The following is a 27,130-nucleotide window of genomic DNA, read 5'->3' as shown; positions in this document are numbered from 1 at the left end:
GGTATAAGACCATGACACCTGAAAGAACATATTTACATAACATGCAGTTACGGCGTGACGCAGGTGCTCATGATGCAGGTAGGCAGCAGATTGTGCATTTTGGAATGTTAGTTTATTTAAGCTTATTCACTTAAATAAGGGTAAAAAGCTTGCCTTTTTCCAAAGGGTAGAATCACCTATTTATTTATTTTTGATTAAAGATTTTTTAAAAATTGTCATTTGACAAATAACACAGTTTAACAGGTACTTGGAGGTTCTTATTCCTGCTTGAATGTACTTACATCTGATTATTGTTTATTAACTTCTCATTTAAATATCACAGAATCAAGGTTAACATGGGAATAACATTTTCCAATCCTCAGTGTCAACGTTCAAATAGTCTTCCGTATGATGCAGTTAGTATGTAGGTCTATTTACAAAGAGTAGTTATGTAGCACGTGAAAAGGATGACAACATGTCAGTTTAGTCAGTTAAATTCTCTATATTTACCAGGCAGTGAGCTTTGCATTGAGCTTAAGTAGACTGTGATACAAATGCACTTGTATATTTTTTGCAGCATGTATACAGTAATGGACTGGTATGAGAACACTGGAAATGTAAAAGATGGTGTGAAATTTGTAAAATTTCTCCTGTGTGATTTATTTCAGTGCTGCTGCAGTTTGATCATGAGTCAACATTGCAGTGTTTGCTTTTGCTTTAACACAAAATAGAAGTTGAACTCAATGCACAGATTCCCACTGATTATTCTCTAAATCAGAGACATCTGTTGTGTTGTAATAGAAATTGTTGTGCATTGTGTTTGTGATGAAATGGATAAAATGATGTTAATGCAAGTGCAACTCTGCTTAATTTTCTTTTTTATAAGGGTTGACTTTTCCCCTCAGTTCAATGACATGTCTTTAAGCAGAGTCATGCTGGGAGGCTTAGGTGAAGGGCCAATCATGTGGTCTCCTGACATGACAGCCTTATAGTGGATTTAAAGTGTCCAGTAGTGTTTGAGCCATCTATCTAGCATCTCATTTTTCAATCGATAAATGTCTTAGATTGCACTTGAGAGGTACCAAAAACGTGTATTTTAAAGCAGTTTTCTGTGTAAAGAAGAAGCCAATTCACCCAGGATTAAACATTGACTCACATATTTGCTTTTGGAAAGTTGTTGACTCTTTTCTGACATGGCCACAGTCTGAATGCACAACGTGACTAACAATAGGACTACAAATTAATTCTGTGGTTGTTGGTTTTCACTACAATGTTAAGATTGTAGTTAAAAAAGTACAAAATACACCAGGTCAGGGTTCAAGGCTTTTAGTCAAACTCATATAAATAAAACTTTGCTTTTAGGGTCTTACCCTGTAAATGATTTCTGTTAGCTTACTGGGGTCAGACAGGGGCTTTTCATAGGATTAAACAGTGGCTGGCTTTAGGAACTGTAAAGCTAAGTAAAAATTCATGTTGTTTCTCAGCTGAGGACTTAAAAGACTAGCAGAAACAGGGTTGTCATACTTACAAGTGTATTTGAGGTCTTGTGAAGTCTTTGTTCTTGAGCCACTAATACAGTCACAACAGCAACATGAATATGCAACATGAAGCACCAAGGAATTCAACATAAATGTGGCATGTCAACAAACCAAATGCAAAATGCAGCTTAATATAATGTGGTTAATACTTATTAAATACTTGATGAGTTCACTTTATCTGAGAAAATCTATATCCCGAGAAAGAACAACAAGACAAGTTCCAACAAGAATCTCATGACAGTTGGAAAACAGTTGGTATTTCCCCACATTCTGCAATGTATAAGCTGTGTACTGAACAATGCCCAGCAATGTGGCTTAATGTGTGGCCCCAGTGATCTAATGGACAAAGTAAGCCAGGGATTGTGGGTTTGTGGTTATTTGCAGTAGCATTAAAAGTAGAAGTGGTCCATGGATAGTATATATATAGGTATATATATATATATATATATATATATATATATATATATATATAAACACCCAGCACGCCCCTGCGGGTGGTTTATCCTTCAAGCTCGGGTCCTCTACCAGAGGCCTGGGAGCTTGAGGGTCCTGCGCAGTATCTTAGCTGTTCCCAGGACTGCGCTCTTCTGGACAGAGATCTCCGATGTTATTCCCGGGATCTGCTGGAGCCACTCGCCTAGCTTGGGAGTCACCGCACCTAGTGCTCCGATTACCACGGGGACCACCGTTACCTTCACCCTCCACATCCTCTTGAGCTCTTCTCTGAGCCCTTGGTATTTCTCCAGCTTCTCGTGTTCCTTCTTCCTGATATTGCTGTCATTCGGAACCGCTACATCGATCACTACGGCCGTCTTCTTCTGTTTGTCTACCACCACTATGTCCGGTTGGTTAGCCACCACCATTTTGTCCGTCTGTATCTGGAAGTCCCACAGGATCTTAGCTCGGTCATTCTCCACCACCCTTGGGGGCATCTCCCATTTTGACCTCGGGACTTCCAGGTTATACTCGGCACAGATGTTCCTGTACACTATGCCGGCCACTTGGTTATGGCGTTCCATGTATGCCTTGCCTGCTAGCATCTTGCACCCTGCTGTTATGTGCTGGATTGTCTCTGGGGCATCTTTACACAGCCTGCACCTGGGGTCTTGCCTGGTGTGATAGACCCCAGCCTCTATGGATCTTGTGCTCATAGCTTGTTCTTGTGCTGCCATGATTAGTGCCTCTGTGCTGTCTTTCAGTCCAGCTTTGTCCAGCCACTGGTAGGATTTCTGGATATCAGCCACCTCCTCTATCTGCCGGTGGTACATACCGTGCAGGGGCCTGTCCTTCCATGATGGTTCCTCGTCTCCCTCCTCTTTCTTGGGTTTCTGCTGCCTGAGGTATTCACTGAGCACTCGGTCAGTTGGGGCCATCTTCCCAATGTATTCTTGGATGTTCGTTGTCTCATCCTGGACTGTGGTGCTGACACTCACCAGTCCCCGGCCCCCTTCCTTCCGCTTAGCGTACAGCCTCAGGGTGCTGGACTTGGGGTGAAACCCTCCATGCATGGTAAGGAGCTTTCTTGTCTTTATGTCAGTGGCTTCTATCTCCTCCTTTGGCCAGCCTATTACCCCAGCAGGGTACCTGATCACGGGCAGGGCGTACGTGTTGATGGCCCGGATCTTGTTCTTACCATTCAGCTGACTCCTCAGGACTTGCCTGACCCTCTGCAGGTACTTGGTGGTTGCAGCTTTTCTAGTGGCCTCTTCATGGTTCCCATTCGCCTGCGGGATCCCCAAGTACTTGTAACTGTCCTCTATGTCTGCAATGTTGCCTTCTGGTAGTTCAATCCCCTCAGTTCTGACTACCTTCCCTCTCTTTGTTACCATCCGACTACACTTCTCCAGTCCGAACAACATTCCAATGTCATTGCTGTATAGCCTGGTAGTGTGGATCAGTGAATCGATGTCTCGTTCACTCTTGGCATACAGCTTGATGTCATCCATGTACAGGAGGTGGCTGACAACTGCTCCGTTCCGTAGTCGGTATCCGTGGCCAGTCTTGTTAATGATCTCACTGAGGGGGTTCAGGCCTATGCAGAACAGCAGTGGGGACAGAGCATCTCCTTGGTAGATCCCGCACTTGATGGTGACTTGTGCTATGGGCTTGGAGTTGGCCTCTAGTGTTGTACGCCACATCCCCATTGAGTTCCTGATGAAGGCTCTTAGGGTCCCATTGATCTTGTACAATTCTAGGCATTCCAGTATCCAGCTGTGGGGCATTGAGTCATAGGCCTTCTTGTAATCAATCCAGGCAGTGCACAGGTTGGTCAGTCTGGTCTTGCAGTCTCGGCTGATTGTTCTGTCTACCAGTAGCTGGTGTTTTGCGCCTCTGGTATTCTTGCCAATTCCTTTCTGTGTCCCGCTCATGTATTGACCCATGTGCCTGTTCATCTTAGCCGATATGATGCCTGACAGGAGCTTCCATGTAGTACTGAGGCAGGTTATTGGTCGGTAGTTGGAGGGGACCGGTCCCTTCTTGGGGTCCTTGGGGATCAGGACCGTCCGACCTTCGGTTAGCCATTCCGGGTGTCTCTCGTTAACTAGCAGCTGGTTCATTTGTGCTGCCAGACGCTCGTGGAGTGCAGTCAGCTTCTTCAGCCAGTAGGCGTGAACCATGTCGGGCCCTGGTGCTGTCCAACTCTTCATACTGGAGACCCTTTCTTGGATATCTGCCACTGTGATGGTTACTGGACCCTGTTCAGGGAGGTCGCTGTGGTCTGCCCTCAGATCCTCTAGCCACTGAGCATTGCCGTTATGGGTTGCATACTTCTCCCATATGCTCTTCTAGTATTGCTCCGTCTCCAGCCTTGGTGGTGCTGTTCTCTTAACAGCACCATATATATATATATATATATATATATATATATATATATATATATATATATATATATATATAACTGATATGTGCAAAGCACTTTTTTAGGGGATTTTAAATGTGTGGTGACGCTTATATGTAGAGCTTTGTGTCATCTGAATAATTTAGGTCAGAGTTGCTGTGATTTTCCAGTTCTGATGCTCACAGACGTCAAATAGCAGAAGCCTGATAGAATTACCTTATACTACGGTTTCTGGATCTTATCCTTCTGTCTTACTACATATTTTAATGATAGCATTCTGTAAAGACGGCCTTTATTCTTAAAATATGACCTAAGATATTGTAATTTTAAGATAAATTGTAATAATTATTGTCCCTACATTTCCAAAAATAAAAAAAATGCTGAATTGATATGCTCTTCTGTTGTCCTTCCAGGAGAATGACCATGACATTGAGAAACAAGGCTTTGAAAACCTGGCCTACGAGTATGGGAGCCAGACTGAGCTCTGCCCTCCACCTAAAGCTGCCTCAAGAGCAGCTTTTAAACTTCAGCGGATCACCTCTGAGCATGAGGTCCACATCATCCAAACCAGAATCTGCAGCCTGAATGGAATAATTGCTGTCACATGGTCTGTACCCAACAGTTTGGCCAAGGTGGACTATGATGCTTCAGTTATTCCAACCAAAGAGATTGCCCTGGAACTACAGACCTTGGGATACAGCGTGGAGTCTGTGGTGCAGATCAGGGTGGATGGTATGCACTGCCAGTCCTGTGTGCGGTCCATTCAGGGACAGATCGGGGAGCTGCAGGGGGTTTCACATATTCAGGTGTCTCTTCAGGACAAAGCAGCGCTGATTGTTTTTCAGCCTCTTCTAGTCACACATGAAGAGCTGAGAGACAAAATTGAGGACATGGGCTTTGATACTGCTTTGTTATCTGAGGACCCATCAGTAGAAGATTTAAGTTTCTGGCAGAAAAAGGAGGTGGATGCCTCCACCCAGACTGTAACCATTTTGATTGGAGGGATGACTTGCAGCTCTTGTGTGCAGACAATAGAAGGGAGGATCTCTCAGATGACTGGAGTGCAGTTCATAGCGGTGTCCCTGGAGGCGGAAAAGGGAACAATAACCTTTGATCCCTATTTGACAGAGCCAGAGAAGCTCAGGGCAGCTATTGAGGACATGGGCTTTGACGCCTCACTTAAAGGTAGGTAACAAAAATAAATGTTTGCTTAATGAAGCTTTTAAAACAAATATTATTTTAGGATTATTTCAGTTTTCTTTTTCAGTGTGTCAAATCTTAATAAATAGTGAGGGTGACAACTGACTGAACATCCAGGGAACAGTTAGCATTTGTTTTTGCCATCCTGTTTTTCTTTAACATCTTACTTGAGCTCCGCAGCACTTGGTCCAGATTACAACCTAAAGATCCCAGAACTTCTCCAACATAAAGGGACACAAACACTCAGGAACTAGATACCTTACCCATTAGTTCACATGGTAGCAGGTGTTAGCTTGACTCCAGCTGATCAGGCTTGGACAAGAAGTTGTGCATTTTAATTTATTTTGGGTAGAATTTGGCACAGGTTGGTGCATTTTTTCCCTATCCCTATCTTTCCATTTCTGAGTTTGTACATCATTTCCCCAAATCCTCTCATCTGGTCTGAGTGCCTCTCACCAGAGATGCAAGAACAGTAGCACAGCTGGATCATCTGACCAATTTTTAATTTGTTATGGCCCACTGCTGTATTGGCTGATCTCAGGTGTCAGGGCAAGACAGAAACAAGAGGTAAAAAGTAAAAAAGTAAAGTCTACATTTTATGCAATATAATAATAATAATAATAATAATAATAATAATAATAATAATAATAATAATAATTATTATTATTATTAAAGGCATACACAGACCAATGGGATGAACATGAAAAACAACTCTCATGCCTCAGTGGCACCTCATCTCTTCATCTGCTATTTCTGTCAGGCAAGGAGTGAGTTGGGAACTCAAGTATCTTTGAACTAGTTTTTACACCCGAGGTATAAAAGCACTCATTGTTTGATGTCCTTGGAGGGGTTTGCTTTCATTTAGGAAATGTCTGCCATTAACCGTAAAATCGTGTACATGCTATCTAAAGGGTTTCTTAGAAGAGGTATGTTGTTTAGAGTAAACCAGAAACTCAACGGTTACTCTGGGAACCAGACAACTGTACTCCTCAGTGAAACTCTGAGAGCCCTTATCCTTACCAGGGCTTTAATTGCAGAAACAGCCTGCCAAGATGAGGGATTAATGCAGGCAGATTATGAACAAATTCTTTAATTTCTCTTTATCTTGCTCAGCTCTCAGTGTCAGGTTTTATTGGCCTCTATTGGCCTCTTATTGGGATAGAAGTTATATGTCATGTGGTTGTATATCATATGCCAGTGAGCTGTAAAAAAGTCTATCCAAATTTCTCAAACTAAGCAAATGCTTGGTTATTTTCTCTTCTGCATTATCTGTTTAGCAGAAGGTGTGGGAGAAGATTGTGGACTTAAAGTAAAAAAAAAAAAAAAAAATCCAGCTTGCTTTAGAAATGCCATTCATGCTCGTTTCCAATTCTGTGCTTTGAAGCTATATGAGAATTAAACAATCAAAAATCATTCCTGTTTACTTTGTGCGTCTTATATTTCCAGTACAACAGGGAATCATGCCACCTGCAGATGTTCTCTGACGACCGAGTTGTTAGTTCCTACCATGTTATCCAATCCATTAATCCATTTGTTTCACTGTGAAGGCATACAATGTTTTAAAGAGTTCAAGCAAACAAGTAACTTATGTTCCTATTGCTTTAAAGTTTGGAGATGACCCATGGAAAATAAGGCTTTTTCCTAATTTGTGTGAACCTGACCGTTGACCTTGAAGCATTACATACTAAAGTTTTATATCTTTACCCTTGTCTTCTATAAGCTGTGAAAGTTTGACATTTTAAGATATATTCATGCATGTGTGATTTTGCAAAACTTTATGGCGTCACTGTGATGCCTCTCCAGGCCTTTTCACAGGATATATTACTTGATATTATTCCTTGAAGTGTTTTTTCCAAGGTCAACTTTGACCTTAAACAATAAATGTCAATGTTAAATACTTAGCCAACCTAGGTACTCATGTCCCACAGGGCCTAGTATATTGCTGTGAAATCTGAAAAATTATGGGTGATATAAAGATTTTACTAACTTTCACATCTGGTATGACCTTGACTTTGACCGATTTTCTTGAAAATTAAATCACCTTGAGCTGTTATTGGTATCTATTGGTTATTGCTATCTACCATCACAAAAATTCGAAAACTCTGGTTGCCACACTGCTAACAAACAGACAAAAAAAATAAATGAAAGAGATTATATCCTCCCTCCCTTCAGGAAGAGAATAGGATGAGTTTTTAAAATTTCTAGTTGGACTATGGTGATTGAAGATTCTAAGTTGAGCCTCATAAATCTGTAGAGCTACAAACTTATATGGCGCCTCCATATTTTTTTGTCCTTTCAGAACCTATAAAGAGTGTTCAGAGTCATGAAAAGTCCCAGCCTGTAAGCTTTGGACTTTCTGACATGTCGACAAACAGGCCTGTAGTCAGCAATGGGACGGGTTCACATGCACCATCTGCAAGTTCGCCTGAGATAAAAGCACAGAAATGCTTCATCTGCGTTACGGGGATGACCTGTGCCTCCTGTGTGTCCAACATCGAGAGGAACCTGCTCAAACACAGAGGTGAGCGACTTCCAGGGATGAGGCATTTGAACTGAGATGAAGATTGTTGATAAAGTGTACTGTGTTTATTAACCAGGAATCCTCTCAGTGTTGGTGTCGCTAATGGCCGGTAAGGCGGAGGTGAAGTATGATTCACATGTCCTGGATGCTACTGCAGTGACTGAGCTCATCAAAGACTTGGGCTTTGGTGCCAAAGTGATTGAGGATAATGCAGTAGCACATGGAAAGCTGGACCTCACTGTAAGTCTGCGGGACACCATATAATGCAGAATTTTGTGCAAATTCCACATCACATGTATTTCACATGCAGATAACAGGCATGACGTGCGCATCATGTGTCCACAACATCGAGTCCAAGCTCAACTTAACCAGAGGGATCCTCATGGCTTCGGTCGCACTGGCAACCAACAAAGCTCAGGTTGAGTTTGACCCAGAGGTGCTCGGACCTCGGGATATTATCAAGCTCATCCAGGTGTTTATCACAGGACTTTTAAAAGCTATCTTAAACCTACAATTTTTTACACATGCAATTTCACACCTTGGAGTTTCTCCTCATTTCAGGGTCTTGGATTTGAGGCCAGGCTGGAGCAGGCGGGCTTCAAAAACAACCTCGATCACAAAGAAGAAATTCGACAGCAAGTATCTGGTTTACAGTTCTTATTTTTAAATGGATGCTAACTTTTTAACAATTAACAATTTTCTAACAATTAAACCCTGAGAGTATGCCGTTGACAGGTGGAGAGTTATAACCAGCACATGGTGGTTTTGATTCATATATTGATACCCCAGGTCATGCTTAAACCCACAATCCCTCACTACACTTTCTTTCACTACTGGAAAAGGCTTTTTAGATTTAGGTCAGAGTTTACATTTTTATTAATTAGTACTTGTACCAACTTTCACTTTTCCTTAAATGTCATACAGATGGACTGTTTCTGCCCTTAGCTATATATGAGAGGTGCAAGACCAGAGGTGGTAAAACTAGATTTTCTTAGTGTACAGGCTGCGTTCAGCTGACTTGCTGCTTTTTGTGAATTTAGATCACTGAATTCAACAAGATGTCAGCAGATTTTTCACAGCTATCATGACTGATTTTCCATCCCCTACACTGTCACTATACTAGACTGTATACAGTTGTCAGGCAATTTGAAATTATCGGCCCTTCTCCGGTTGGCCACCAGGGGAACATGTGCAGCTAAAAAAGGCGTCAGATTATTAGCTTACCGCTAAATTTTTCCATAAAAATGACTAGCAGTACAAGACATCAGTGCAAAGGATGAATGTTTTTTTCACAATAGACATGTCTGCCTGGTTTTTGCAGGTGGAAGAACACATTTCTGTTGAGCCTGGTCTTTGGCTTGCCTGTGATGGGTCTCATGATCTACATGATGGTGATGGACAACCTACACCAAGAACACGGGGGCTCCATGCCCACCGAGCAGAATGTACTTCCGGGCCTCTCCATCCTTAACCTGCTTTTCTTTGTGCTCTGCACACCTGTCCAGGTGAGGAAGCACAATCTGAGCTAAACCTTTAATCACACATGAGTGCGTTTTCTTTGCTAAGGATGGTAAAAGTGTATGACTCACGGTGGAGCATGAATCCTTCCCCTCACTAGATCTTTGTGTCTTCCTTGATGCAGATCTTTGGAGGTCGATACTTTTACATTCAGGCCTACCGCTCGCTAAAACATCGCACTGCCAACATGGATGTGCTAATTGTGTTAGCCACCTCCATTGCCTACATCTATTCCTGCGTGGTCCTCATCGTGGCCATGGCGGAGCAGGCCAGCCAGAGCCCTGTGACCTTTTTCGACACTCCACCCATGCTCTTTGTGTTCATCGCTTTGGGACGATGGCTGGAACACATCGCAAAGGTAAAATAAAAAGAAAAACAGGTTTATGAGGCCTAATTCTAGGAAACTATAAACTGTCAAATCACTGCTGATTCTTGGAATCAGCTCACTACAGTTGCTTATATATGACCTAATTCAAACTTGCACTGTTTGCATTAGGCAGCATGTTTGTTTTTTCTCCAGGCTTTTATTGCCATATTTTAATGACTCTTCAGAGGGCTGATGTTTTTATTGTGCTAGACAATGATTAACTGAACATCAGCTGATGCTACATCACAATCACAGGACTGCATTCAATTTGATGATGAAGTTGCTTGCATTTTATATCTGCAGTGCATGTTTTTATTATCTTGTGCAGTACTCAAATAATAGCTGTAACAGAGTTATTACTATTACTATTTACTATTAGTACTTCGCTGGCTTCTGATGATGGCTAGCCACCATGACCTCACCCACTGGTTACCAATCTTTTCTTTTAAGTTCGCCAATATTTTACTTGTAAATTTTCTATTCTTTCCTGTGAATTTTAGTTTTTTCTTCGAAATTTGCAATTTCTAGTAAATTTGCCATGTTTTTGTTATAAATCTTTTTTTCTTGCTATTTTGATGCTCTTTTCAAAATAAGTTTTGAAAATTTTGCCAAATGTATCATTCTCCTAATTAGTTTTTCTTTGCAATGTTAATATTTTTTCTAGTAATTTTGACAGATTTTTGTTGCAACCATTGCATTACGTGAGTTTCAGACATCTAAAAGTCCCAGCACAGAATTGTGCCAGGATCTCCGACACTGTGTTCTCATAAAGTTTATCCAAGTTTAACAATTGTCCTTTAAATGTTAACAGTTTATTTCTTATACAATTTTGTCCTTATAAACTTGACAGTATTTTCTCACAAATTTACTATTTTTATGGGAAATTTGCTGATTGTTAACTTTAACTCTCACTCTTGCCAGTGTTTTACTTTTAAATGTATTTATTTATTTTTGTAAAGCTTTGGCAAATTTTACAGCTGTTTTACTAATAGATTTTCTTTTTTTTCCCGAAAGTTGGCCAGTGAAAATTGACAATTGTTTCGATTGTTTTTTCCCTCAGATTTTAAAAGGTTTCCCCCTTCTATAAATTTGACATCTTTATCATAAAGTTTGATATTTATTTATATTTTGAAAAAAAAATTAGTCATTAATTTAAATTTTGTTCTTACAAATGTGACAGATCATAAATTGACAAATAAATCTTCATGTTTTTCTGCTAAATTTCCCATTTTCCCCCACATTTTTGCCAGGTTTTCTCTTGTGCTGTTTTTTTCCTCATGAACTTACATCTGCATATGTGAAATTATTACTAACACGGGCAGCACGGTGGTTAGCACTGTTACCTCACAGCAAGAAGGTCCTGAGTTCAATTCCACCATCAGGCCAGGGTCTTTCTGTGTGGAGTTTGCATGTTCTCCCGTGTTTGCGTGGGTTCTCTCCGGGTACTCCGGCTTCCTCCCACCGTCCAAAGACATGCAGCTTGTGGGGATAGGTTAATTGGATAATCCAAATTGCCACTAGGTGTGAATGTGCGAGTGAATGTGAGTGTGAATGGTTGTCTGTCCCTGTGTGTTGGCCCTGCGACAGACTGGCGACCTGTCCAGGGTGTACCCCGCCTTTCGCCCTATGACAGCTGGGATAGGCTCCAGCGCCCCCCGCGACCCTGAAAAAGGATAAGCGGAAGCGAATGGATGGATGGATGATTCATCATAAGCTTCTGTACTCTGGCTTGGACAAAAACACAAAGAAACTAAAACATTGTTATATGAACCGTCTCAGAAATGAAATGCTGTAGATTAATTTCCTGTCTTTGTAGTGGGACACTAGCAGCAGGTGTTTTAACACCAGTGAGAGAAGGCCCATTCATTATACGCATATTTACCAGCAGGAGAGCATGAACTTTCTTCTGTCACCATCTCAGCGGCACACTTGCGAAAATCTGGGAACACAGATTTTCTTGCAAAACTACTTTATGCAGATATAACCTAGATACATACAAATTCTCACATTTCCGCGGTAACTATACAACCATGTGACTGTAGCAATTCAAAACGCTCATACTTAGTAGACATGAGAGTGTATGAGGTCATACCATTAGTGCAGTACATCTTTGTTTTAAGACTGTAACGATACATTCTCCTGTGCTGTTTCTACTGTCTTAGAGTAAAACCTCAGAGGCTTTGGCCAAATTAATGTCACTTCAAGCCACCGATGCCACTGTGGTCACGTTGGGATCTGACAAATCCATCATCAGGTGAGACATGTAAGATAAATAAATAAAACCATCACCTCTGTGGTACATGACGTGTGTGTCTGTAAAAATATTTTTATGCCTCAGTGAGGAGCAGGTGCTGGTGGAGCTCGTTCAGAGGGGCGATATTGTGAAGGTTGTTCCTGGAGGGAAGTTCCCAGTCGATGGGAAAGTGATTGAAGGGAACTCCATGGCAGATGAGTCCTTGATTACAGGTAGGAGGGAGTGAATGATGCGAATCCTTGGCTTTGAATGTGGATTTCAGGCATCTTAAGCCAAATTTAGAATTAATTTCTGTGAGTTTTCCGTCTCTGTGTGGCAGAACAAGTGGCATGCATTGCAGATCTTTAGTCCCAGAGGTTACATTTGTGTAATTAAGTTATAAAGTCTTATAAATGTAATCAGAGATGTCTGGTTTGTGTAGGTAAAAATTTTTTTGCATGCAGGTTTGAAAAAACATTTATTTCAATAAAAAGAATCATCTGGCATTTTTTAGATTCAACCTATTGAAAATCAAAGAATCTGATTTTATACCAATTTATTAGGAACCAGAACTAGAAAAAAAAAGAACTAAGAATACTGACATAAAAAGATAAAGGGAAATTAATCAGAAATATCAAAATTTCATGAGTCTGAGGCCACAACTTTGGACTGCTGTAACAAGCAAGAGTGCTCGAGAAAGCCAGTTCTTAATTACAGCTGGTAGGTGATTGGTGGGTGAAGAAGAAGGGGTGAAAGCCAGTGATCCAGCAGAGAGTGGTTGAGCAGTTGAGCCTCTGAAAGGACCTCTGGAGCAGAAACAAACCACAGTTACACAAAAGGCAGAAGATGACTGTGACACCATCATTTAGTCACTTGTTGCAATTTTTTTCCCTCTCTTTCTGTCAGGTGAGCCAATGCCCGTTAGTAAGAAGGTGGGCAGTTTGGTGATTGCCGGCTCCATTAACGCTCACGGTGCCCTTCTGGTGGAGGCCACTCACGTCGGTACTGAAACAACACTGTCACAAATAGTCAAACTGGTCGAAGAGGCACAGACCTCTAAGGTAAGCTATAAAAATCACAATTTTAAACTATAAGGTTACTCACATGTGTTTAATAATAATGACAGTGATAATAAACTTTATTTATAAAGCACACTTAAAACCAAGCTTATACCAAGGTGCTTAACAAGTAACATAGAGAATAAAAGGAAGATAATGGAAATAGAAAGATGACCAAAGCAAGTACTAGGTATGCAAGCAGATAACTGTCACTGATACATAGGAGAAGCAGCAGATACAGAACAAACAAGGAATTAAATGAGCATAAAAGTGCATAAGAAGAAAGAAAGTGTGTACATTATTGTACTTTATTGAGCCCCGTGGGGAAATTGCTCTCTGCATTTAACCCATTCACTCAGTGAAGCAGTGAGCAGCCATTGGGCGCCCGGGGAGCAGTGTGTAGGGACAGTACCTTGCTCAGGGGTACCTCAGGGTAGCTGTTAAGGGGAATCGAACCCCCGACCTTCCGATCATGGGGCAACCACTCTACCTACTGAGCTATCCCTGCATAGTGTGACATGTTAACTAGAAGGAAAGGCAAAATTGAATAAGTGGGTCTTTAGTCGTGATTTAAACAGTGCAATAGAATCAGAGGCGTGGATAGCAAGAGGGAGGTTATTCCACAGTACCGGGGCAGCCAGAGCAAACGCACGGTCACCCCGAGACTTCAGCCGAGATCTAGGTTGTGTCAGAAGTAGTTGAGTAGCAGATCTAAGTGTTCTAGCAGGAATATGTGGCCTGAGAAGTTCACTAAGATAACTTGGCGCTAATTCATTAATAGTTTTGAACGTAAGGAGTAATATTTTAAATTGAATACGGTACTTTATGGGCAGCCAATGCAGGCTAGCTAGGACAGGAGTAATATGGCAAAATTTCCTGGTACCAGTCAGGAGGCGGGCCGCCGCATTTTGGACTGTTTTTATATGATCGGATGACACAAATGGAATATTTGCAGCAGTCCCTTAATAGCTTACAGACTTTCTTGAACAATAGTTCACCAGCTTTCTGAAGCTCTTTAAACTGTTTCTTTGGACTCATTTTCAGTCCAGTCCTTGTACCTGAGCATTTTTAAAGGAAATTTTTAATTTATTATTTTTGTTTGTTAAGCCACTTAACACTCTACTATGAATCATTCAAGCAAGCTCCCAACTCAAGAGATGAACCAAGAAACCAAGGTCACGTTTCAGTTCGTATGGTTGTCTAACAGTGATAAATTTACTGTAATACGATTGGCTGTCATGTGGACAGCATGGCAAATGCATAAAGTTCCATAAAGAACCTGCTCTTGGAGGGCTGGAAGTCCTGCATGGTTGAAAAGTTCTTGTTGCTGAGTTTTTACAGTGTAGTTATGATAAAGGCAGTGCTTACTGCTACCGAGGTGTGCAGACACTGTACACTCAAAAGAGAGTGTTCACAAAAAGAGACTGTTAACACTAAACTATGTTGTATTTTGCCCCTGGTTCTGCGTGAATAAGTAAGGATAAAAATTTTGGATTCCTTTGTCATTTAGACTTTTCCACATTTAGACGTTTTGCTTTGTCTTCCAGTTGCCCAATTAGCTCAGCCGATTAGACTGTGTTGCTAATAACGTCAAGGTCATGAGTTCAACCCCCATACTGGCCACTTGTTGCCTTTAAAGGTCACTCACTGTTCTTAATGTACAGGACACTCCTAATTTTGCTTTCCCTTCTCCTCCTCAGGCCCCCATCCAGCAGTTTGCAGATAGACTCAGTGGCTACTTCGTGCCCTTCATTGTTATCGTGTCCCTGTTAACACTGATAGTGTGGCTGGCCATTGGCTTTGTCAACTTCGACATTGTGAAGGAGAACTTCCCGGTAAGTGTGCATGCAGACGACTTGTGTGTGAATAAAAACAGCTGTAGCCTGATCACACCACTCTCCTCCTCAAAGGGTTACAACCAGAGCATCTCCAAGGCAGAGGTCATCATCCGCTTCGCCTTCCAGGCGTCCATCACCGTTCTCTCCATCGCCTGCCCCTGCTCTCTGGGGCTGGCAACTCCGACGGCGGTCATGGTTGGCACGGGGGTCGGCGCTCAGAACGGCATCCTCATTAAAGGAGGCGAGCCGCTGGAGATGGCACATAAGGCGAGACCCTTACGATTCATTTAATGCTTTTTTTTAAAAACTGCCGAAACACTGAAGCGGGTAGAAAGAAAATATGTCTGTAATGAGCGAATAAATGAAAGAGAAAAGAGCTGGAACAACCACAGAAATGTAACATTTCACTTTAATATTTGCGTCGGCCTCTATTCTAATTAACTGGTGACACCATGTGGCATTGCTGCTTGATTACAGCCAGGGGCGATTCTAGCATCTGTTGGGACCTGAGGCAGAAATGGGCCCCTCCAACCAGAGATCAAATATGTTATAAATAAAAAAAACAAGTAAATAAATACATTATAAAAATCGAATAAATAATAATATCAAGTGATCTTGAGAAGGAATGTTTAGAGTGCAGTGCTCAGAGTGTAATAAGGCACCTCTTAGAAACCCTTTTAAACCTGACACTGACCTCTATGTGTCTCAATCAGATCAGTGTGGTGATGTTTGATAAAACTGGCACTATTACAAACGGCGTGCCGCGGGTGACTCGAGTCCTGGTGTTGTGGGAAGTGGCCCGCATGCCCCTGAGGAAGATCCTGGCAGTGGTGGGTACCGCCGAGGCCAGCAGCGAGCACCCGCTAGGCATAGCAGTTGCCAAATACTGCAAACAGGTGAGAGGTCTATTTATGCCTGCCTTTTTGTTCAGGAGAAAACTTTACTGACTTTCTATCAACTTTCTGACAGGAGCTGGGCTCCGATGTCCTCGGGTGCTGCCAGGACTTCCAGGCCGTGTCCGGCTGTGGGATCAGCTGCCGGGTGTCCAGCGTGGAACATCTGCTGCTGCAGCCGAGCGAGGAGCGATTCCTGCTGCCGGGGGCTACTATTGAAGAAAGCAGCATGCTGCCTGCAGGAGAGTCCACCTCTGCAGGTCAGAAAAAAACTGTAACTGTAAACTTTATTCAAAGCAGAGGTGGCAAAAGTACAGATTTTTTTAGTTAAGTAGAAGTACAAATACCTGGGTTAAAAATACTCCAGTAAAAGTTGAAGTACTAAAGCAACTTTATTACTCAAGTAAAAGTATAAAAGTACAGGCTCTGAAATGTACTAAAAGTAAAAAGTAGTCTATTAACCACTTTTGTACAGAGGTAACTGAACCATGTGCTGTGTTAATATAATAATAAAATAACATTAGTACACAAGAATTCAAAAATTATTTGAATTTAAATGAATATACTCAGTGTGATCTGTTACGTAGGTCCCCTGCAGTGAAAGTGAATGAAAAAAACAAAACTTTTTTCTGTTGCCTACATTGTAGAGGGTGCCTTTGGCTCCACACATAAACAGGAAAATGAGAACAGTCAAGGATTGCACCGGGATTTAGCAGGTGGGGAAACCTGAAATTGGTTGTAGTGGCTCAGTGTGGGGAATAGAATCACAACTCACAATAATTTCTAATATGAGCTTCAGTAGATTTTCTTAGTGTACAGGCTGTAATCAGCTGACCTGCTGCTCTTTGCAGATGCACATAACTGAATTCAACAAGATGTTTCAGCAGATGTTTCACAGCTATCATGGCTAATGTCCATCCTCTACACTGACACTATACTGTTTATACTGTCTTTATCTTACACAGTGTATAGTTGTTAGGTAATTTGTAATAACTGGTCACTTAAAGAAATGTTTCACCCCCGAGTATAAATTCATGGACCCCTTTTGAAAACGTAAGGAGTATAAAGTACAGATATATATATTTTTAAATGTAGGGAGTAAAGTTGTCAGAAAAAAACTACTCAAGTACAGATACCAGAATATTCTATTGAAGTTTATAGTAGTGAAGCATTTGTCTATTAATTAAAATTAATAGACAGTGTTAAACCCCTCAGGAAACCGCTGTGTAAGCCAGTTAGCTCAGATCGTCAGAGCGTGGTGCTAATAACGCCAAGGTCATGGGTTCAAGCCCCATACTGGCCACAGAATCACAACGAAGAGTTCTTTGTAGAGCCCAGACACTGGCTAGCTTTTTTGTTTTGTTTTTTCAAGCTATGCATGTTCAGTTGGCAGCGATGTTAACAAGTGACCTGCTGAAGTTCAAATTGAGCATCAGAGTTTGGAAGTGATTAAGTGACTTTGAACGTGGCATGATTTTTGGTCTGAGTTTTTCAGATATTTCCCACATCACCATATTTAAGGTTTACAGAGAATGGTCTGAAAAGGGGAAATTATTCACTTAGTTAGACAAAGGCAACAGTAACTCAAATAATCACTCGTTACAACCAAGGTATGCAGAAGACCATCTCAAAAGCAGCAGATGACCACAAAGAGTACCATTCAGAAACTTGTTGAATCTATGCCATGAAGAATCACGGCAGTTCTGAAGGCAAAGAGCGTCCAACCTGGTGCTAGTGAGGTGTAACTGTAAGCAGTCATTGTTTTTAATCACATTCTTCTATTTCCAGCTGAAGGGCTGTTTTATTCTGTCCTGATTGGAAACAGAGAGTGGATGAGGAGGAATGGCCACCACATAGGAGCAGATGTGGATGCCGCGATGTCGAGCCACGAAACCAAAGGGCAGACAGCCATACTGGTGGCTATAGATGGTGAGGGGAAATCAAGGTTTTCTCTGTGGCTTTGGTGCCACATTTAAACTTCATCTTATGCTGTGTGTGTGTGTGTGTGTGTGTGTGTGTGTGTGTGTGTGTGTGTGTGTAGGTGTTTTGTGTGCAATGTTAGCCATCGCAGACACGGTGAAAGCAGAGTCAGCATTAGCAGTGCATACACTGAACACTATGGGCATTGAGGTGGTGATGATGACGGGAGACAACAGGCGCACAGCTAAAGCCATAGCAGCACAGGTAACACTTGCACACTCTTAAAATCTACCTGAATGTTTAACATGTAACATGTAATGGGGGCGATCGTGGCTCAAGAGTTGGGAGTTCGCCTTGTAATCGGAAGGTTGCCGGTTCGAGCCCCGGCTCAGACAGTCTCGGTCGTTGTGTCCTTGGGCAAGACACTTCACCCGTTGCCTACTGGTGGTGGTCAGAGGGCCCGGTGGCGCCAGTGTCCGGCAGCCTCGCCTCTGTCAGTGCGCCCCAGGGTGGCTGTGGCTACAATGTAGCTTGCCATCACCAGTGTGTGAATGTGTGTGTGAATGGGTGGATGACTGGATATGTAAAGCGCTTTGGGGTCCTTAGGGACTAGAAAAGCGCTATATAAATACAGGCCATTTACCATTTAATCAAAGCGTTTGATTGGCTGCAGGTGGGGATCAGAAAGGTATTTGCAGAAGTGCTGCCATCACACAAGGTGGCAAAAGTCCAGGAGCTGCAGAAACGAGGCCTGAGGGTGGCCATGGTGGGAGATGGCGTGAACGACTCCCCCGCCCTCGCCCGTGCCGACGTCGGCATCGCAATCGGGACAGGCACCGATGTGGCTATTGAGGCGGCTGACATTGTCTTGATCCGAGTAGGTGGCAGATAGTCTGTGTGCAGATACATTGGCTCGTTTAAACTGTCTCACTTGAAGCTTTTCGCGCTCTGCAGAATGACCTGCTAGATGTGGTGGCCAGCATCGAGCTGTCCAAGAAGACGGTGCGTCGGATAAGGATCAACTTTGTCTTTGCTCTCTTCTACAATCTTGTTGGAATACCAATTGCTGCAGGTGAGAGCTACAGTAAAATCCTGAACCAATAACGGACTCTAGTCAAGGTGAACGTGCAAGCTCGATATTTTGGGAAACCAAAATCCAAAATGAAATCAGAAATTATTCTTATCCTGGCACATTGTGGATGACATTGAGGTGCCTCTTTCTCAAATGTGAACTGTTGGTCGTAGGTGTGTTCATGCCCGTTGGCCTGGTGCTCCAACCCTGGATGGGCTCAGCTGCAATGGCCGCCTCATCAGTTTCAGTGGTCCTGTCTTCTTTACTGCTGAAAATGTGAGTCCTTCTGCGTTTACATTATCTACACTTATATTAAAGATTAGGGAGGAAACAGCAGGACAAAGCAGCCACAATTTAAATCAGACCTGTTGGTGGTGCCTGAATGACCCCTGTGAGGGAAATTAAGATGATACATCGAGTTTTCAGACCCCTTACTAAAAAAAAGACGTGAAAGCGCGTATTGCTTTTACTCTCAAAAAGCAGCAGGTGCTGTAACGCAGTCAGTTCTTCTTTTACTCTTTTACTCTTATGCTGTTTTGTGGTTAAAACTACTTACAGTGGGGCAAAAAAGTATTCAGTCAGCCACCGATTGTGCAAGTTCCCCCACTTAAAATGATGACAGAGGTCAGTAATTTGCACCAGAGGTACACTTCAACTGTGAGAGACAGAATGTGAAAAAAAAAATCCATGAATTCACATGGTAGGATTTGTAAAGAATTTATTCGTAAATCAGGGTGGAAAATAAGTATTTGGTCACCTCAAACATGGAAAATCTCTGGCTCTCACAGACCTGTAACGTCTTCTGTAAGAAGCTTTTCTGTCCCCCACTCGTTACCTGTATGAATGGCACCTGTTTGAACTCATCATCTGTATAAAAGACACCTGTCCACAGCCTCAAACAGTCAGACTCCAAACTCCGCCATGGCCAAGACCAAAGAGCTTTCGAAGGACACCAGGAAAAGTATTGTAGACCTGCACCAGACTGGGAAGAGTGAATCTACAATAGGCAAGCAGCTTGGTGTGAAAAAATCAACTGTGGGAGCAATCATCAGAAAATGGAAGACATACAAGACCACTGATAATCTCCCTCGATCTGGGGCTCCACGCAAGATCTCATCCCGTGGGGTCAAAATGATCATGAGAACGGTGAGCAAAGATCCCAGAACCACACGGGGGGACCTGGTGAATGACCTGCAGAGAGCAGGGACCAAAGTAACAAAGGTCACCATCAGTAACACACTACAACGGCAGGGAATCAAATCCCGCAGTGCCAGACGTGTTCCGCTGCTGAAGCCAGTGCATGTCCAGGCCCGTCTGAAGTTTGCCAGAGAGCACATGGATGATACAGCAGAGGATTGGGAGAATGTCATGTGGTCAGATGAAACCAAAGTAGAACTTTTTGGTATAAACTCAACTCGTCGTGTTTGGAGGAAGAAGAATACTGAGTTGCATCCCAAGAACACCATACCTACTGTGAAGCATGGGGGTGGAAACATCATGCTATGGGGCTGTTTTTCTGCCAAGGGGACAGGACGACTGATCCGTGTTTAGGACAGAATGAATGGGGCCATGTATCGTGAGATTTTGAGCCAAAACCTCCTTCCATCAGTGAGAACTTTGAAGATGAAACGAGGCTGGGTCTTCCAACATGACAATGATCCAAAACACACCGCCCGGGCAACAAAGGAGTGGCTCCGTAAGAAGCATTTGAAAGTCCTGGAGTGGCCTAGCCAGTCTCCAGACCTCAACCCCATAGAAAATCTGTGGCGGGAGTTGAAAGTCCGTGTTGCTCGGCGACAGCCCCAAAACATCACTGCTCTCGAGAAGATCTGCATGGAGGAATGGGCCAAAATACCAGCTACTGTGTGTGCAAACCTGGTAAAGACCTATAGTAAACGTTTGACCTCTGTTATTGCCAACAAAGGTTATGTTACAAAGTATTGAGTTGTATTTTTGTTATTGACCAAATACTTATTTTCCACCCTGATTTACGAATAAATTCTTTACAAATCCTACCTTGTGGATTCATGGATTTTTTTTTTCATATTCTGTCTCTCACAGTTGAAGTGTACCTCTGGTGCAAATTACTGACCTCTGTCATCATTTTAGGTGGGGGAACTTGCACAATCGGTGGCTGACTAAATACTTTTTTGCCCCACTGTATAAACACACACACACACACACAAAGTAACTCCGCCAGAGTGCCTATTTCGGGTCACTTTTGCCGGTCCAAGCCCGGGTAAAGGAGCAGGGTTGGAATTGTGACATTAAAAAAGAACAATAATTGCTAAAAGAAATTTGATTTTTAGTTCTAAATAAACTCTAAATGCATTTAGGACGTTTTTTACTCACTTTATGTCTCTTCCACAATGTTATTTCTCTCTCCAACAACATAGGTTACAATTAGATTAGCATGACCAATTATGCAAATTAGGCGATGACGTCATTTAGCGACTTCTAGCGACTTTTAGGACAGCCAATAGTAATTTTCCTTACTGAGGAGTTGGCAACACTGATCACAGGGGCTCACCAAAATTGGACAATAGATATCTGGAAACATATTCCGTGGTCGGATGAGTCTATTTCAGTTTAGAATCTGACGAAAACAGTATGAATAAATGAATTCATCCTGCTTTATATCAAAAATTGATCCTGGGAGTGGTGGTGTAATGGCATGGGGGACATTTTCTTAGGACATTTTTGCTCATAGGGATTCCAGCCGGTTGGCTCAGATGGTTAGAGTGTGGTGCTAATAATGCCAAGGTCACAGGTTCACCCCATACTAGACAAGGAAAATCTGCATTTCAATGATTTAATTTGTTTTTATTTATATAATGCCAAATCACACAACAGTCACCTCAAGGCGCTTTATATTTTAAGGTAGACCCTACAATATTACATACAGAGAAAAACCCAATAATCAAATGACCCCCTATGAGCAAGCACTTTGGCAACAGTGGGAAGGAAAAACTCCCTTTTAACAGGAAGAAAACCTCCAGCAGAACCAGGCTCAGGGAGGGGCAGCCATCTGCTGCAACCAGTTGGGGTAATCATGATCATGAAACTGACCTCACACTGACCTCACAGCCCATTGTTAGTTAGTCAGTGGTGCCAGTATCATTAATTATGTAAATATACTGTTGATACAGTGGGGAAACCTGCAGTCAGCTCAGACTAAAAGCCTTTATCTGTCTGAAATCTCAGCGTCCAGATGAACACAATAAACTTTATGTGATATGAAGCTTATGTTTTCCTTTCTCCCGCATACCTGGTCTGTTTTCACTCGCGCTTGAGTTTAGTAGTGAAATTAATCACCCCGTATTTCCTCCAGGTACAAGAAAACCTCAGTGGAGCTCTATGAGATGCGTGCTAGAGGCCAAATGAGGAGCCTTCGTTCGTCTCAGATCAGCACACATCTGGGTCTGGACGGCCGGCGGCGCAGTCCCGCTCTCCCCAACGCAACTCGGGAACAGAGGAACCCAAGCGGTTCCTCTCCACCCGGCTTCTCCAGCCGCTCACCCAGTCAAGGGGCATCCATTAAGGTTGTTGCTGAGGAGCAGAACCGCTACTCCCTGCTGGAGCACCAGACTGCAGACGTCCTCAACGTGTTGTAAAGGGAAAACAGGAAGATGTTTTTTACCTGGTACTCATGTTTATGACTAAAAAAATTTTTTTTAATGTAAATACACTAATTGTCAAACCTAAAGTGCTCTTTTATTTTGATGTAACATTAAAGTTTTACTGAAGCCACATGTATAAAGTCGGTTTGCTTATGTGTCACATAAATCCTCCAGACAAATAACTTCGGTGCAAATCGACTTTTACAATATCCACGAGTCAGAGTAAAGCTACTGTTCGGATAAGGCCGTCAGTGAGAGTGTGGATCTGAGAGCTTATAAATAATGCATGTGTTGATAGAGGGAAATCATTTTCTGTGTAAATATCTCTTCATCCGTTTCATCTGATTTTGTGATTTGTTTGCAAATTTGCACATTCTCAATGCAACTTAAGTTCCACCAAATCCAAGAAGAAAATAAAAACACTCCAGAGAAGAAAACTACTCTTTTCATGTTGCCTTGTGGGATATTTTCCACTAAAGCTTCACAGATGTGAAGACAAAAAATTGGAGTGCAGTATTTTTTCCTTTCTTTTTTTCCATATCTGCTTCACACTGTGCCAGGGTTAATTAATGGGGCGCATTAATCAAATGACCTCACACATGGATTCTATAGTTAGTTTCACATCTTGTTGAGCTTAATTACGAGTGAGTAGATATATGGACGTCAGGGTTATAAATATGACTCGTGTCTCGCACTTAGCCTGCACAATAGACTTTTTTATTACGACAGTCTGACATATGGAAGCAGGAAAAGCACAGCTGTAACCTGGTACGCCTTTATTCGTGTCATTATTCACGCCTGCCAAGAGAACAAGTCAAAGGGCTACTAATTAGCTCCCTATTATAGTGAGTCTAGAAGCAAGGCTGGTGCTCACAAAATGTAATTTGCTCCCATTCATTTCTTTTTGGTTATCAGGAACAAAACCTTAAAATCACAGGTCTGGCCCACTTAAAGTCAAAGTGGGCTGTATGTGTCCACAATGTAAAATTATTTTGACATAACTGACAAATAAATCTTTTTGCTAGTGTGTCAGCACATTTCTCTGTGGGAGCTTTTTGAAATGACGATCCCGTGAGGTCTTCAGTGATTGCTTCAACCCTTCCTCCAACCAACCCTGCGTTTTGGAGCAAACTTGGAGGGACTGAGAATCACGATACTAATTTAAGGTCAAGTGGATAAGGCCCCACTCTCGCAGCCCTAGGGACCGGTTCATGTCTGTCATTCTTGTCCCTTCTGATGGGAATCTTACATCCTCAGCTCTGCTTCCTGGCAGTGCCACTGTCTCCAAACCATACATCACAGCAGGTCTTAGTCCCACCTTGTAAACGTTCCTTTTAGTGCCTCTGGTATCCTTGCAATCCTGCCACTAGCCAACTTTGCCAGCTTGAAGTGTTTGTAGTCGTGGTTGTAATCCTCCAAGGTTATGCACTGTGAGATAACAAACCATACATTATTAAGCTCTCAGTAAATATCTTGTGGTCTGGCTTATCAATTACAACTCATCAATCAGTAACCATATGGTTTCAAAGTCAGATCCATGTCTAGTGTCAAAACTTAAGGCTTAAAAAACAGGTGTTCAAAAACTGGTGGCTACAAACCTGAACAGAAGTTTGTCAACACTCAGTGGAACCAAACTAGGGATCCAGACCCTTCAAAAGGTCAAGAGATATTAAATGTGTTTTAAAAACTTTTTTTTTCGCTCTTTTCATTCTTGATTTATATATTTTTCTAATACTCTATTTTTAAACAAGGAAAATGAACTACACCTTTTAAAATCACTGTCATAACTATTCCACAGGTTAACTCCTCTAATAGAAACACATCTCTGCTTTATATTTGTCCTCATCTTGTTTTTTTTTAAAGAAATCTGTTCCCCTTAAGTCATATTGACTTTCTCTGACTTTGAACAGCTTCTGAGTACTGGGGCAAAGCAAGTTATTTTGTGCTTTATACATTATCTGTGCCATTTTATATTCAACTAAATCATAAAATTTCAGGGTATTCAGATTATTAAACAAAATGTTAGTTGGTTCTATATAGTTTGATTGGTTTATAATTCTTATAGCTCTTTTTTGTAACTTGAAAATAGGAAGAGTGTTCGTTTTATATGCATTACCCCATATCTCCAGACAGTAAGTCATATATGGAAGCAACAGAGTACAATAAAGTGTGTATAATGATTTTTTGTTCAGGACATGCTTTGTTTTATAGAGAATAGCAATGGTTTTTGACATTTTTGTTTTCACATGGTTTATATGAGACTTCCAACTCAGCTTATCATCAATTATCACTCCAAGGAATTTATTTTCGTACACTCTTTCAATTCCAATTCCATTAACCCTGATTTTAGATACATTTTTCATTTGTCTAGTGCCAAAAATAATCACTTTTGTTTTCTTTATATTTAATGATAACTTATTTACATCAAACCAGTTTTTTAAATATATTTAACTCCTTTTCCGCTGTAGTCAGAAGCTGTTCTAGGTTTTTACCTGAGCAGTACAGAGTGGTATCGTCAGCAAACAATACACATTTTAACAGTTTGGAAATGCTACATATGTCATTTATATATAATATAAATAATTTAGGGCCCAGCACAGAGCCCTGAGGAACACCACAAGTTACCTTCAACTGCTTAGATTTTACATTATTGAATTCGACATATTGATATCTTTCATCCAGGTAACTTTTCATCCACTTGTATGCTATCCCTCTTATGCCATATCTCTCTAGTTTATTCATTAATATAGAATGATCAATTGTATCAAACGCCTTTTTTAAGTCTATAAAAACACCAACAGTATATTCCTTATTATCTATAGCATTCGATATCCCTTCAACAAGTTCCATCACTGCCATCGAAGTGGACCTTTTCACTCTAAAGCCATATTGGTTATCACTTAGGAGATTATGCTTCTCAATATATTTATCAAGTCTATTAACAAATAACTTTTCTAAAATTTTTGAGAACTGTGGGAGTAGTGATATTGGCCTATAATTGGTAAACTGACATCTCTCTCCGTTTTTATGGATTGGAATAACTTTTGCTATTTTCATTTGTGAGGGAAACACACCAGTTTGAAAGGACAGATTACAAATGTATGCGAAAGGTTGCACTATATATTCTATAATACTTTTAACTAATATCATGTCAATACCAAAACAGTCAGTGGACTTTTTATTTTTAAATGTCTTCACAATGTTAATTATTTCTCTATGAGATGCAGCACCAATAAACATGGAGGACACATTCTGAGTAATATGTTTATTTAGGTCGTTATTATTTCTTGACTCTGGAATTTCTTTTGCTAAATTAAAGCCAACATTTACAAAGAAATCATTAAATTCATTTGCAATGTCTTTAGTTTTATCAAGCACAATATCTTTATCTTTTTTAAAATAATCTGGATAATTCTTATTTTTTGAGCCCTTTTTGATTATACTGTTTAATATCCTCCATGTTTCTTGTGTGTTACTTCTACTTTGCTCCAATAATTTGTGGTAATATTCTTTCTTACTTGTTCTTATAATATTTACTAATCTATTTTTATATAACTTGTACTTTATTTCAGCATCTTTTGTCCTCTGTTTTATGAATCTCTTATATAGATTATTTTTCTTTTTACATGCATCTTCTATCCCCTTTGTGATCCATGGCTTATTTGATCTGTGATGCTTTCTAGTGATCTTCAATAAAGGACAATGTTTTTCATATAGTGAAATTACTGTTGATAAGAATGCATCATATGCACTATTTGAATCTTCATTTGCAAAAACCTCATTCCAACTGTGTTCCTTTAAGTCCACCTGGAGGGCAGCAATGGCTCTTGTTGTTCTATGTCGTATCATATCAAATATTTGATTCTTTTGTTTAGTTTTAATCCCAAAATAATTTTGAAAAATTGCAAAAACAGGAAGATGATCGCTTATATCAGTTATAAGAAGTCCACCTACTATTTCATGGTCAATTTTATTTGTGAATATATTATCTATCAATGTAGCTGTATCAATTGTTATTCTACTTGGTTTTATAATTACAGGGAAAAGGGAGTTACTATACATTGTATTTATGAAATCTGTTGTTTTCTGATGTCCATTTGGGTTTAGCAAATCTATATTAAAATCACCACAAATTATTTGCACTTTTTTTATCATTTAGGTTGCTAAACATAGCAGCAAGTTTTTCATTGAATATCTCAAGGCATGAACCTGGTGTCCTATAGATGCAACTTATAATTATATTGTTAGCTTTTTCAACATGGATTTCAATAGTGACACATTCCAATACGTTATCTATGGTGCTTGACATACATTCAATCAGACTACATTTCAAAACTTTATCTACATATAAAGCAACACTGCCTCCTTTTTTATTCACCCTGTTCATTGTAAATAATTCGTATCCTTCCAGTCCCATTTCACTAACTTTCTCATTATCGAGCCATGTTTCTGATATTGCAATTATATTAAACTTTTTTAACTTACTTAAACATTCTGTAATTTTAGAAATTTTTTTATACAGGCTTCTACTATT

The 27,130-nt window shown here is 41.0% G+C and overlaps 1 protein-coding gene and 1 non-coding gene across 2 annotated transcripts; both read left to right on the top strand.

Annotated features, from left to right (window-relative positions):
• On the top strand, positions 1–26,733 carry LOC146547959 (copper-transporting ATPase 2-like). The gene is made up of 21 exons (XM_085265187.1): positions 1–78; positions 4,770–5,541; positions 7,856–8,077; positions 8,154–8,317; positions 8,388–8,549; positions 8,639–8,712; positions 9,399–9,582; positions 9,720–9,953; positions 12,125–12,216; positions 12,301–12,428; positions 13,102–13,256; positions 14,954–15,088; positions 15,164–15,358; positions 15,805–15,987; positions 16,061–16,244; positions 17,773–17,913; positions 18,026–18,168; positions 18,578–18,781; positions 18,859–18,976; positions 19,150–19,252; positions 22,308–26,733. Exons 1-21 carry the CDS (start codon positions 70–72, stop codon positions 22,588–22,590), a joined length of 3,885 nt encoding a protein of 1,294 aa, XP_085121313.1. The 5' UTR covers positions 1–69; the 3' UTR covers positions 22,591–26,733.
• Positions 17,214–17,287, top strand: trnai-aau (transfer RNA isoleucine (anticodon AAU)). Its single transcript has one exon. It is a non-coding gene; the product is annotated as a tRNA-Ile (tRNA).
• Positions 26,734–27,130: the final 397 nt, after the last annotated feature.

This window comes from Mchenga conophoros, linkage group LG23 (assembly GCF_057382185.1).
Source record: "Mchenga conophoros isolate Kocher_MC1m ecotype Shallow Benthic linkage group LG23, M_conophoros_male_GT1.1, whole genome shotgun sequence".
Lineage (NCBI taxonomy): Eukaryota > Metazoa > Chordata > Actinopteri > Cichliformes > Cichlidae > Mchenga > Mchenga conophoros.
This window is presented reverse-complemented; position numbering and strand designations above follow the sequence as displayed.

Coding starts and splice junctions, on each gene's coding strand:
- LOC146547959 (XM_085265187.1), top strand. Junction 5,542..7,855: donor CTTTGACGCCTCACTTAAAG/GTAGGTAACAAA, acceptor TTGTCCTTTCAG/AACCTATAAAGAGTGTTCAG. Junction 8,550..8,638: donor ATATTATCAAGCTCATCCAG/GTGTTTATCACA, acceptor TCCTCATTTCAG/GGTCTTGGATTTGAGGCCAG.